Raw genomic sequence first — 14,019 nt, 5'->3', positions numbered from 1 at the left:
ATGGGAACAGTTTCTCTCTATCTAGACCCCTCATGATTTTGAACACCTCTATCAAATCTCCTCTCAATCTTCTCTGCTCCAAGGAGAACGACCCCAGCTTCTCCAGTCTATCCACGTAACTGAAGTCCCTCATCCCTGGAATCATTCTCGGAAATCTTTTCTGCACCCTTTCTAAGGCCTTCACATCCTTCCTAAAGTGTGGTGCCCAGAATTGGACACAATACTCCAGTTGGGGCCGAATCAGTGTTTTATGAAGGTTCATCATAATTTCCACACTTTTGTACTCTATACCTCTATTTATGAAGCCCAGGATCCCGTAAGCCTTTTTAACTGCTTTCTCAACCTGCCCTGCCACCTTCAATGATTTATGCACACATACCCCCAGGTCTCTCTGTTCGTGCACCCCCTTCAGGATTGTACCATTTAGTTTATATGTCCTCTCCTCATTCTTTCTACCAAAATGTATCACTTCACACTTATTTCATCTGCCACGTGTCTGCCCATGTCACCAGCCTGTCTATGTCTTCCTGAAGTCTATCACTCTGCTCACTGTTCATTATCCTTCCAAGTTTTGTGTCATCTGCAGTATTTTGAAATTGTGCCCTGTACACCCACGTCCAAGTCATTAATATATATCAAGCAAAGCAATGGTCCTGGAACCAACCCCTGGGGAACACCACTGTATACTTCCTCCAGTCTGAAAAACAACCGTTCACCACTATTCTCTGTTTCCTAACACTTAGCCAATTCCGTATCCAAGCTGCCACTGTCCCTTTTATTCCATGGGCTTCAACTTTGCTGGCAAACCTATTATGTGACACTTTGTCGAATGCCTTTTGGAAATCCATGTACACTATGTCAACTGCATTGCCCTCATCAACCCTCTCCATTACCTCATCAAAGAACTCAATCAAGTTAGTTAAACATGATTTGCCTTTAACAAATCCGTGCTGGCTTTCCTTAATTAATCCACACTTGTCCAAGTGACTGTTAATTTTGTCCCTGATTACTGTTTCTAAAAGCTTCCCCACTACCGAGGTCAAACTGACTGGCCTGTAATTGCTGGGTTTATCTTTACACCCTTTTTTAACAATGGTTTAACATTTGCAATTCTCCAGTCGTCTGGCACCACCCTCGTATCTAAGGAGGATTGGAACATTATGGCCAGTACCTTCACGACTTCCTCCCTCAATTCCCTCAGCATCCGAGGATGCATCCCATCTGCTCCTGGTGATTTATCTACTTTAAATACAGCCAGCCTTTCTAATACCGCCTCTTTATCAATTTTTATTCTATCAAGTACAGGAAACTTTCGATTTACCGGCACCTAAATAACCGGAAATCTCGGTTAACCGGCAAAATTCAGGAGTAGGTTCAGGTAAGTTTTACTTCATATTGTACTTGTCTTCCTCGATCTGTTGCTGTGCAAGGGTGTGGCTGCAGCTGTTGCTAAGCTACAGAGACACTTGGAACTTGTAGCCACTGTTCTGAACCTGTTGCTAAGCAACAGGGTTTGTTGCTTTATACGGAGCTCTCATCTCTCTCTATCTTTTACTATAGCTTTCGGTTATCCGGAATTTTTGATGAGCCGGCACCACGTCGGTCCCGTTGGTACCGGATTTTAAAAAAAGTTTCCTGTATCTCCACTACCTCCTCCATTACTATGTCTATGGCAGCGTCCTCTTCCTTGGTAAAGACAGATGCAAAGTACTCATTTAGTACCTCAGACATACCCTCTACCTCCATGCATAAGTCTCCTTTTTGGTCCCTAATTGGCCCCATCCCCCCTCTTACTACCCTTTTACTATTCATATACCTATAGAAGATTTTTGGATTACCTTTTATTTTGGCTGTCATTCTATTCTCATACCCTCTCTTTGCCCCTCTTATTTTCTTTTTCATTTCTCCTCTGACCTTTCTATATATAGCCGGCTTCTCAGATGTATTTGCAACCTGACATCTGTTATACGCGCTCTTTTTCTGCTTCGTCATATTTTCAATCTCTTTTGTCATCGAGGGAGCCCTGACTTTAGTTGCCCTGCCTTTCCCCCTAGTGGGAATGTACCTCAACTCTACCTGAACTATTTCCTCTTAAAGGCAGCCTATTGTTCCATTACAGTTTTGCCTGCCCACCTTTGATTCCAGTTTACCCAGGCCAGATCCATTCTCATCACACTGAAATTGCGCCCCCCCCCCAGTTAAACATTTTTACTCTGGATTGCTCCCTGTCCTTTTCCAAAGCTAATCTAAACCTTATGGTACTAAGATCCCTAAATGTTCACCTACTGACACTTGCTCCACTTGACCTACCTCATTTCCCCAGAACCAGATCCAGCAATGCCTCCTCCTTCATCGGGCCGGAAACATACTGATCAAGAAAGTTCTCCTGAACACACTTCAGAAATTCTTCCCTTCCTCTGTCCTTCACACTATTGCAATCCCAGTCTATATTAGGATAATTGAAGTCCCCCATTATCACTACTCTATAGTTTTTGCACCTCTCTGTAATTTCTCTGCAAATTTGCTCCTCCATATCTTTCCTGCTATTTGGTGGTCTATAGTACACCTAGTAGTGTAATGGCACCTCTTATTTCTTAACTTTAGCCATATAGATTCTGTCCTTGACCCCTCCAGGGCATCCTCCCTCTCCAGCACATTCTCCTTGACCAATACTGCCACACCACCTCCTATTTTTCCTTCCCTATCTTTCCTCAACACTTTATAACCAGGAATATTTAATACCCAATCTAGTACTCAGAACCAAGTACAGTCTGGAGAGCGAGATTCACTCGGGACTCCTGCACTACCTGCCTGGTGGTCCTCTTCTGTCTGGTGCAGATGTTGATCTGCTTAATCACTTCCGCACCTCCGTCTTTGGTGCCACTGTCCCCAGTAAAACCTGTACTCGCTCCCACCCTGGCCGTTCCCTCTAGTATGGTCCCCTCATCTTCACTTCCCGAAGTCCAAGGGCCACAGACTTGAATGCATTTGGCACACAACTGGTTTGAGCCACTCATTGCCAGATCTGTCTGGACTACATCAAGCACTATTAGGCCTTACTCTTCTCTGTCAAAATTGTTCCCTATTGGAATGCCAGGATGACTCCTGGCTTTTTTTCCTCCACTATCAACTGTCTCCTTAAACCCCTCTCCTCCTCCTCCACCCTTGACTCCAATAAATATGGGGGGCTCATGGAATTCTAAGACCGAGACCATCTTTCAAAACTGCCATCATCACACCTTCCTCCAAAAACTCACCCTTGACCAATGTTCCCTGTAAGCCGCGCAGTGCTCCAGGTATCCCGCGTAGCCAGCTTTTCAATGCAAAGACCGCGCATGCGTGACATTCTGAATGGCCCGCACAGCCCCTTAAAGGGGCCATGTGGCGTCAAACAAAATTACAGGGAGCATTGCCCTTGACCCTTCTGTCCATGCAATCTACCATCCCAGTGTTTGTTTTTGTTGTTGGATAGGACAAGCTTGAAGGTTTTTTTCTGACTCTTTTTGTATGATTGAAAACACATCTTTCTATTTTTATTCTCCATACTGACATAAACTGGGTGCAGTGTATTTTGCCACTACAATATTCCTATCCTTTTTGTGGCAAGATTTCCTTTCTAGAAAGTCGAGAGTAATTTTTAAAAATGACTGTGATACTGCTATAATACTCTATAAATCTGGTAGAGTGACTGTCTACTGTAAAAATGCTTTCTTATGCATTGGAAAGGAGGGAATTGTTTCTTACGGCAGTGTGGTGTGTACGTCAAACCTTTTACACAGACATCATGAGTACCTTGTGGTATAGTGAATAGCAGGGATGAAATTCAAATCTTGTTCATCAGCAAAAATCATTATCTATCTCATACACTTCATTAATAATTTAAGTAATTGCTTACGTACCCAGGTCGTAAAGATTAAATATTAATTTTAATATATCCACCCCCCCCCCCCCCCCCCCCCCAAAAAGCCATTTCAGTTTCACCACCTACTTTATTATAGCCTATAGCTGAACTCCATGCTGAACTTCCTCCCCCATTTCCACCAGGAAGACATTTCTATACATTTTCGGGGCTATACCCTGGCTGACTTGCCTTAACAGGTCCTTGAATGAAATGGATGGACTCTTCTTGGCAGTTTATTGTTTACATGTCTTTCTCCATCTCTGTCTCTCGTGTCTCCTTTTCTCGTCCACTGCCCCAAATAACTTTATCCAAGATGGATAAAGTCCATTCTTGAGGGGAAATGCTGTGGTATGTACACTGTGCATGTTATTTTGTAAAAATATAAAAATCAGTACTGTACTATTTTCTTAACAGTTCAAATCCTAGGCCTCTGTCAGTCAGATTTGCCTGAGATGATTGTCTTCTGTTCTCCACTGCGTCCTAGGCAAAACATTGAATGAGTTACATAGATTTCCACAGTGGAAGGAAATAACCATAGTTGTCAATCTTTTGTCGGGGATGGAAAGAGAAAAACTGTACCCAGCCAATGGAGATTGGGTTTATTGGGGGCTGGAGGGCATTGTACACAAATGTATTCCCTTTTTTTAACCTTGGGGTAGCAAATCAGTTGTTGCAGTGCAAACTACTAATGGGCCAGCCAAAGTATACACATGCTAATGGTCTGGCCAGCAGTCACAAACCGGGGTGTGCAATGTATACACTGAACTGGTTCCATTCATGGCCCTGGAATAAAGAAGCTTGTATAGTCCATTCATGCTGGACAAGCTTGAGAGTTGATTCCATGTGGTATGCTTGGTTGCAGCATGACCGGTTCCTCAGCCTCAGTACCTGTACAAATACAGGCTAGAGAAACTTGGCATCTCTTCAAGGCAAGTTCTGTGCTTGTGAATCTGGTCTTCATGACTTAGGCCAAATCTTGCCATGACTATCAGTCCTTGGATCTTTTACGGCAATATTTTTACCTGTGATAATAAAGCATTCAATATCGAGACTGTTTGTTTAGATTTGGAAGATTAAAAAAAACCCATTATTGGCCTGCTCATTGGGCCCTAGTCTCTGAACTTCTCCTCCATTCAGACTGGGGGGGTGGTGTTGTCAGACTGGAGCTTGAGGGAGGTCTGCTTGCTCGCCCCATGTGCTGGAGGGAGCAAAGTGCATTTTTCTATGTGGGAATTATATAGAATTACTTAGGAATTAAAACATGGTTAAGGGCCCTTTCTACCCAACCAGTCTGTTGGTGTTTATCCTTCCTGCGAGCAGTGGTCCTAATCCCATATCCATTTATACCCCTCTCCATCAAATCCCTGTCTAATTTATCCTTAAAAATGAACATGGTCTCTGGCTTTAAAGAAGAAAGTTACACCTGTTTCTCGTCCTAATATATCTTGCATTTAGTTTTAAGAACATAAGAAATCAGACAGGAGTAGGCCATTCAGTCCCTCGAGCCTGCTCCGCCATTCAATAAGATAATGGCTGATCATCAACCTCAACTCCACTTTCCTGCTCAATCTCCATATCCCTTGATTCCCCTAGAGTCCAAAAATCTATCTATCTCAGCCTTGAATATACTCAAAGACTCAGCATTCACAGCCCTCTGGGGCAGAGAATTCCAAAGATTCACAACCCTCTGAGTGAAGAAATTCCTCCTCATCTCGGTCTTAAATGGCCTAACCCTTATCTTGAGACTATACCCCCGAGTGCTAGACACTCCAGCCAGGGGAAACAACCTCTCGGCATCTACCCTGTCCAACCCCTTCAGAATCTTGTATGTTTCAATGAGATCACCTCTCATTCCTCTAAACTCCAGAGAGTATAGGCCCATTCTACACAACCTCTCATCATAGGACAGCCCTCTCATCCCAGGAATCAATCTAGTGAACCTTTGTTGCACCGCCTCCAAGGCAAGTATATCCTTCCATAGATAAGGAGACCAAAACTGTACACAGTACTCCAGGTGTGGTCTCACCAAGGCCCTGTACAATTGTAGCAAGACGTACTTGCTCCATCCCCCTTGCAATAAAGGCCAACATGCCATTTGCCTTCCTTGTTGCTTGCTGTACCTGCATGCTAGCTTTCTGTGTTTCTTGCACGAGGACACCCAAATCTCTCTGAACACCAACTTTTGAAAGTTTCTCACCATTTAAAAATTAGTATTTTTTTCTTTTTGTCCCCTTGTTCTAGATTCCTCAACCACTTGAAATGATCTGTTTCAAATCACTCCACCATTGGTGGCCGTGCCTTCAGCTGCCTAGCCCCTAAGCTCTGGAATTCCCTCCCCAAACCTCTCCACCTCTCTACCTTTCTCTCCTCCTTTAAGACTCTCCTTAAAACCTACCTCTTTGATCACCAGTGAATCTGGGGGTGGGGGGGAAAGCTCCAAGGGAGAAAGAAGGTTGTGGTGTGACATGAGTTGCAGAGATGAGCCACAGTCCAGTTTCTGTCAGATTGTTTCTTGTTAAAGGGAAATAAATACCTATAGTAAGATTGTCCCAATTCCAACTCCTGTCCTGTTCCAAACAATGTATTTCTTTCTAGTGTGTCTGTTCAAGATTTAGTTTATTTTGTGTTGATGTATGGCAGCGTTTTTCTCATGTCACGAGCAATAAGCTCCTCAATTAACCAAATTAAATGATTTTAAATAAGACCTAACTGTGATTCGGATAAAGGTTGCCAGTGTTGAGTCTGTTTTTCAGTTGCCGGAGTGAATTTATAGCAGTTAAATAGGCATGAAGTTAAACTGTCATATTTGATTTTGTAGTATTTGTGCCTGTAGTTTGTGATGTCCTTGTCTGTCTATTGACATAATTGACCCTATATATCTGAACCAAGATATTGCAGTGATCAGTTTCCAATAAACTGATTCAATTTTTTTTAAGTTTAAAAAAATCAAGTGTCTGCTAAAACTAACAAGAATGTGCTATTTTTAATATAAATATTCAAGAACAACCACCCATCCCCCCCCCCCCCCCCCAGACTCCCACGGCAAAGTCACCTGGGAGGGGAAAGGGAAAGGGAGAGCATCACATTTGGAAGGAGTGTGCACAACTTTAAGTTTGCTGCTACACAGCTGGTGAAGAGAAAAATAACATTGTAAGTTAAAGTCTGTGTTTTTATCTCTAGAATTTTATGGCAAAGAAGCCCCATACAATGCATTGGTGGGGAGAGACTCCACTAGAGCTGTAGCAAAGATGTCCTTGGAACCTGAAGACCTCACACACGACACTGTAAGCTTCTCTTTCTGAATCGGCGAATTATTAATCTCTTGATCCTTCACCTGTATTCATTCTGATCCATTTGATACAATAGGATGTGTAGCGAGGATAATTCGGAATTTACCACATATATAATTCTATGAGGAATCACTAGCAATTAAATTGCGGTACGTCCTTGTTTTAAGTGGCAATCTTGTGACTTCATAACTGCATTGTGGAATTACCATATTAAATGCAGGAGTAATCAGAAGAGCTGTTTCCTCAAGTGAAATGTTATTTTGTCAGATATTTAGCACTTGTTTGAACTGCACATTATTTCACCTTAAGTTAGGGAGGGCAATATTTATTCACCCTTCAGCTTATTAAGGTATATTTTTGATGCCATATTCAATGAAACTGTTAAAAACACAGTATGATTTTGTAATCCATAGAAAGGTTTTTATTTAAAGCTGTAATCTCACAAAGGAAGACTCAATAGGAGTTTGCATACTCTAGGTTTGAAAAATGAGTGCCGTTATGTAGAATTCAACCCCATTATAATGAAGTTTATATTTACATTAACTGCTTTACTTCTGTTGATGAAACTGATATCATGAAGCATTTCAGCTGTTTTGGTAAAGGATTGAGAAATACTACCACTCTCTTATTTTAAAAAAATATTTATTAAATCCTTCTTTCCTTCACTCTCCCTCTGAAGGAGGCCCTTCATTAATCCTGACATCACTGTCATTTCCTCAGATACAATCAGTCCAGAATTGCATTAGTGTTTGTGAGCACTCCTCAATTTGTCAAAGCAGCCGTACTTAAGGTTCTTGACCCCCCAACTGCGTATCATAGAAACATAGAGATAGGAACAGGAGTAGGCCATTCGGCCCTTCGAGCCTGCTCCGCCATTCAATAAGATCATGGCTGATCTTCGTCTGAGATCATAGCTGATCTTACCAGTTCAGTACCCCGTCCCTGCCTTTTCTCCGTAACCCTTAATCCCCTTAGCCTTCAGAAATATATCCAATTCTCTCTCTTGAAAATATTTATTGAATTAGCCTTCACAGCCCTCTGTGGCAGGGAATTCCACAGGCTCACCACTCTTTGAGTGAAGAAATTCTTCCTCATCTCTGTTTTAAATGATTTGCCCGCTATTTTTAGACTGTGGCCCCTGGTTCTGTGCTCCCCTGCCATTGGAAACATTCTCTCTGAATTCAGCCTGTCCAAGCCTGCCATAATTTTATATGTTTCGATGAGATCCCCTCTCAATCTTCTAAACTCCAGTGAGTACAAGCCCAAACTATTCAATCTCTCCTCGTAGGTCATTCCCGCCATTCCAGGTATCAGCCTGGTGAATCGCCGCTGCACTCTTTCCATGGCAAGAACATCCTTCCGCAGATGGGGCGACCAATACTGTACACAATACTCCAGATGCGGTCTCACCAGCACCTTGTACAGCTGTAGTAAGGTATCCCTATTCCTATACTCAAACCCCCTTGATATGAAGGCCAACATACCATTTGCCTTCTTAATCGCCTGTTGCACCTGCATGCTCTCCTTCAGTGACTGGTGCACAAGAACACCCAGGTCCCTCTGCACTTCCCCATCTCCCAATCTATTGCCATTTAGATAATAATCCACCCTCCTGTTTTTACCCCCAAAGTGGATGACCTCGCATTTATCCACATTATAGTGCATCTGCCACGTATCCGCCCATTCCCCCAACCTGTCCAAATCGCATTGTAGCCTCCTGACATCCTCATCAGAGCCCACCCCTCCTCCTAGTTTAGTGTCGTCAGCGAATTTGGAAATATTGCATCCAATTCCCTGATCCAGATCATTTATATATATATATTGTGAACAGCTGGGGTCCCAGGACAGATCCTTGCGGCACCCCGCTGGTCACTGCCTGCCACTCCGAAAACGAGCCGTTTATTCCAACTCTCTGTTTTCTATCCGCCAGCCAGTTCTCTATCCACGTTAATACTTTGCCCCCAATCCCATGAGCCTTAATTTTGCATGATAATCTTTTGTGTGGAACCTTTATCGAAGGCTTTCTGGAAGTCAAGGTACACCACATCCACTGGCTCTCCCCCATCTATTTTACCAGTTACTTCCTCAAAAAATTCCAGCAGATTAGTCAAACACGATTTACCCTTTGTAAATCCATGTTGATTCTGTCCGATCCTTTCCCCATTTGTCAAGTGCTCCGCTATTTTATCCTTAATAATGGACTCTAGCATTTTGCCCACAACCGATATAAGGCTTACTGGTCTATAATTCCCTGCTTTCTCTCTACCCCACTTTTTAAATATTGGGGTAACATTAGCTACCCTCCAATCCACGGGTACTGTTCCCGAGTCAATGGAGTTCCGGAAGATGATCCTTAGAGCATCTGCTATCTCCAGGGCCACCTCCTTAAGTACCCTAGGATGTAGTTTATCAGGCCCCGGGGATTTGTCGGCCTTCAGTCCCCTCAACTTACCCAACACCATATCCCTAGAGATACTAATTTCTGTCAGCTCCTCCCTCTCATTAGTCCCTATGTTTGTCGATATTCCTGGGAGGTTATTTGTGTCCTCCTTTGTGAATACAGAACCAAAGTATGAGTTTAATTGGTCTGCCATTTCCTTATTCTCCATTATATATTCTCCCGAATCGGACTGCAAGGGACCGACTTGGGATTTTACCAGTCTTTTCCTCCTGATATACCGATAAAAGCTTTTGCAGTCTTTCTTTATGTTTGCTGCAAGTTTACTTTCGTATTCTATTTTCCCCTTCCTGATTAATCCCTTTGTCCTCTTTTGCTGTATCCTGTACTGCCCCCAATCTTCCGGTCTGGTGCTTTTTTTTGCCAGTTGATATGCCCTTTTTTTTTATTTTATGCTGTCCCTAATTTCCCTCGTTATCCACGGTTGAGTCACCTTTTTAGGTTTATTTTTATGCCAAACCGGTATAAACATGTTCTGGAATTCTTCCATTCTATCTTTGAATGCTTGCCATTGTCTATCCACTGTCAATCCCCCCAGAAACACCACCCAATCAATCTTACCCAATTCCCGTCTCATACCCTCGTAATTCCCTTTATTTAAGTTCTGGACCTTAGTCTCTGATTCAATTTCCTCACTCTCCATCTCGACTGAGAGCTCGATCATATTATGATCGCTCTGACCCAAGGGGCCTCGTACAAGAAGATTGCTGATAAGTCCCTTCTCATTGCACAATACCCAGTCTAAAATGGCCTGATCTCGAGTCGGCTCCTCGACATATTGGTCCAGATAACCGTCCCGAAAACATTCCAGGAATTCCTCCTCCTCAGAATTTTTACTAATTTGGGTAGTCCAATCAATATGTAAATTAAAGTCACCCATGATGACAGCTGTGCTCTTATCGCACGCTTCTCTAATTTCCCTTTTTATGCCTTCCCTCACCTCCATATTACTATTTGGAGGCCTATATATCACACCCACTAACGTTTTCCTCCCCTTGCTATTTCTCATTTCTACCCATACAGATTCCGTTTCATCCGAGTTAATATCCTTCCTTTCCATTGCATTAATCCCCTCCTTTACCAGCAATGCTACCCCACCTCCCCTACCTTTTTTGCCGATCCTTCCTAAATATTGTATATCCCTGGATGTTAAGTTCCCAGCCTTGCCCACCCTGCAGCCACGTTTCTGTAATCCCAATCAAATCATACTTGTTTACCTCTATTTCCACAACTAATTCATCCACCTTGTTCCTAATGCTTCTAGCATTAAGATACAAAGCCTTCAGGCTTGCTTTTTTCACACTCTCATTATGAATTAGTTTGGCCCTTTGTGTTTCTCTCCTTTGCTTATTGCTTCTCACCTTTCTACCATCTATTTCTGACTTCATATGACTTCCCTCTTTTCCACTATCTAGGTTCCCATCCCCCTGCCAAATTAGTTTAAATCCTCCCGAACCGCCCTAGAAAATATTACCCCGAGGACATCGGCTCCCTCACAGTTCAGGTGTAGACCGTCCCCTTGGTACAGGTCACTCCTCCCCAAGAACTGGTTCCAATGCCTCAAGAATTTAAATCCCTCTCCCTTGCACCACTGCTCAAGCCACGTATTTAGCTTATCTATCTTACTCTCTCTAAACTTATTAGCTCGTGGCACTGGTAGCAATCCAGAGATTACTACCTTTGAGGTCCTACTTTTCAATTTAGCTCCTAACTCCCTAAATTCAGCTTGTAGGACCTCCTCCCTCTTTTTACCTACATCGTTGGTACCTACATGTACCACGACAACTGGCTGATCCCCCTCCCCCTTCAGAATGCTCTGCACCCGCTCCGAGACATCCTTGACCCTTGCACCAGGGAGGCAACATACCATCTTGGAGTCTCGGTCTCGGCCACAGAAACTCCTATCTATCCCCCTTACAATTGAATCCCCTATCACTATAGCCCTATCCCTCTTTTTCCCGCCCTTCTGTGCAGCAGAGCCAGTCATGGTGCCCTGAACCTGGCTGCTGGTGCCTTCCCCTGATAAGTCATCTCCCCCAACAGTACCCAAAACGGTAAACCTGTTTTGGAGGGAGATGACCGCAGGTGACTCCTGCACTACCTTCCTGCCTTTACCCTGCCTTTTGGTCACCCATTTACTGTCTGAGCTAGCCTTTACCTGCGGTGTGACCAACTCACTGAATGTGCTATCCACAACATCCTCAGCATCGCGTATGCTCCAGAGTGAGTCCATTCGCAGCTCCAGCGCCGCCAAGCGGTCTGCTAGGAGCTGCAGCTGGACACACTTCCTGCACACATAGTTGTCAGGGACAGTGTCCCTGATTTCCCACATGGCACAGGAGAAGCATGACACGGGTCTGAGCTGCCCTTCCATGACTTAACCCTTACAATACCCTTTTATTTACTACGATTTGGCTTAATTATTGAATTCTACTTAGAATAAGTTTGTGAAAGTACTCACCAACCAGTCACCTACCTGTTTTCTCATGTTGTATTTTCACTGCCGCCTCCTGTCCTGGAACCTTTTCCACCTAGGTTAGGCTCCTGAAATAAAATAAATTGAACCTACCTTTTCAACTTCCCCTAACCCCTAAAAGGTTAGAGGAGGTGGAAGGGTGGGAGACACTACACTGTAGTGTTTCGGGTTTAGCAACAGCTCCACCTATATAAGAGTTACTGGCCTCCTGCTCTCCCGACTGCACCAGCTGTGAAAGAAAAAGCCCGCGAAAGGTGAGCTTTTAAACTCACCAGTTACTGGCCTCCTGCTCTCCCGACTGCCCTCAGTGAAGAGGACACCACTGGGGCTGAAATACAAAATTAATTTGCTTTTTAATTAGTGAAGATTATGTGGCGTTGCCATGTGAAACTAAATCTGGCTTTTTTTCCTTTCAATTTTATCACAAAATCCACTGCAGGTTTAATGTGTGTTGGGGTAACTGGAGGCTTCCAACAATTACAATAAAAGTGCAAGAGTTTAGCATCAAGCTTGGTTTATGAGGGGAAACTTTCTTTTGATCTTCATGGGGATGACCCTAGATCATGAAGATCCCAACAAGCGTAAGGTTTAGAAATGTTATAACCAAGTCTACCAAGTTGTGGTGATAGAATTTGACTTTATATTTAATTGCATCGAATCCTGAGAATTTTTATTAATCAGTGCTTTGGAGATTGGATTCTGTCCATTTACAATTCAGGCCAGTAGTATATTGGTGACTGAATAATGTAAATTATTTCATAGGATTAAGGGATATTCCAGCTTTTTTTGGGGAAGTCATTCTGCAAGTCCCATTTTTCTGTTAAAAATGCAAACTAGTGGACTTAGTTGTAACCACAGGTGCTTTGATATGTACAGTGTGTTTTGAATGGTGCGAGATTGTGGACGTGTTTTCAATTGGAAACTAAAGATTTGTCATAGTAACTGCCATTGATAATTGTAGACTGAGCTTTTACTGGTTGCAGAATCCACTGATGAATATGTCCCATACTGTAGAATTTCAACTGTGCCATTTTTCCCCACTGCCCTCCAAACTGATTTCCAAGTGGTAATTGTGTGGGAGCGAACACATAGGGCTGGATTTTCATTGAGGAGGCGGGACTACAACTTTTGGGTTTGTAGTCCCGCCTCCATCGAGTTCTAGCCAACTTGATTTTCACTTGATTGACCTTGTTGAGCCCTCCAGCGGGCTCAGCAGGCCAATTAAGGGCCACCCAGCAACAGGTGACATCACAGATTGATATTTCATCTGTCAAGACCTTTTTGACAGATGAAATATCAGTGTTTGACAGCCGTTTGAAGCTGTCAAACACTGACAATCTGTACTCCAGGTTAATTCCTTCCTCTCAGGATGATTTAGAGATCTCCCCGGAACAGAAAGCTGGAACATTTGACGGCTTGCGGCCATTCTGCTTTCTGTGCCAGTGAGATGAGGGACTCCTGAGACCTGCAGGAAGGAAGGCTGTAAAGGTAAGTACATGTAAGTAAAACTTCTTTAAACACACCAAACACACTTACCTCTGCACCCATCACTCACCTGAACACCGGCCATCTCGACCCCTCCAAGCCCTTCATCCCGACGGCCCGCCTTGCTAACTTGGCGTGGTTTGGAGCTGTCGGGAATCCCACATTTCACCAATGAAAATGGGGATTAGGCTAAAAACTGCCTGTTAACTACCTGTTAACAGGCAGTTAATTGGCACTAATCCCCTTCCTGCCTCGGAGGCGGGTCCCAGCATGGGTCGGGTATCCGTCTCCTTTGAAACTGGCATGGGGGCGGGATGGGTTCGGTGCCCCCCCCCCCCCCCCCGATTTTGGGATTTTAACCCCCCACACGCCTCCAATCCCGACTCCACGGCCCAAAGAAAATCCTGCC

The 14,019-nt window shown here is 43.7% G+C and overlaps 1 protein-coding gene across 1 annotated transcript in view; it reads left to right on the top strand.

Moving 5' to 3' along the window:
* nenf (neudesin neurotrophic factor) overlaps positions 1-14,019 on the top strand; it is a 38,638-nt gene that overhangs the window by 13,266 nt on the left and 11,353 nt on the right. Inside the window, exon 3 of the mRNA XM_085981262.1 lies at positions 7,082-7,185. Within this exon, the coding sequence (XP_085837388.1) occupies positions 7,082-7,185 (104 nt within the window). The remainder of the gene's footprint in view (positions 1-7,081; positions 7,186-14,019) is intronic.

Source organism: Somniosus microcephalus, chromosome 3 (assembly GCF_052327205.1).
Source record: "Somniosus microcephalus isolate GS21.2 chromosome 3, FLI_Smic_1.0, whole genome shotgun sequence".
Lineage (NCBI taxonomy): Eukaryota > Metazoa > Chordata > Chondrichthyes > Squaliformes > Somniosidae > Somniosus > Somniosus microcephalus.
This window is presented reverse-complemented; position numbering and strand designations above follow the sequence as displayed.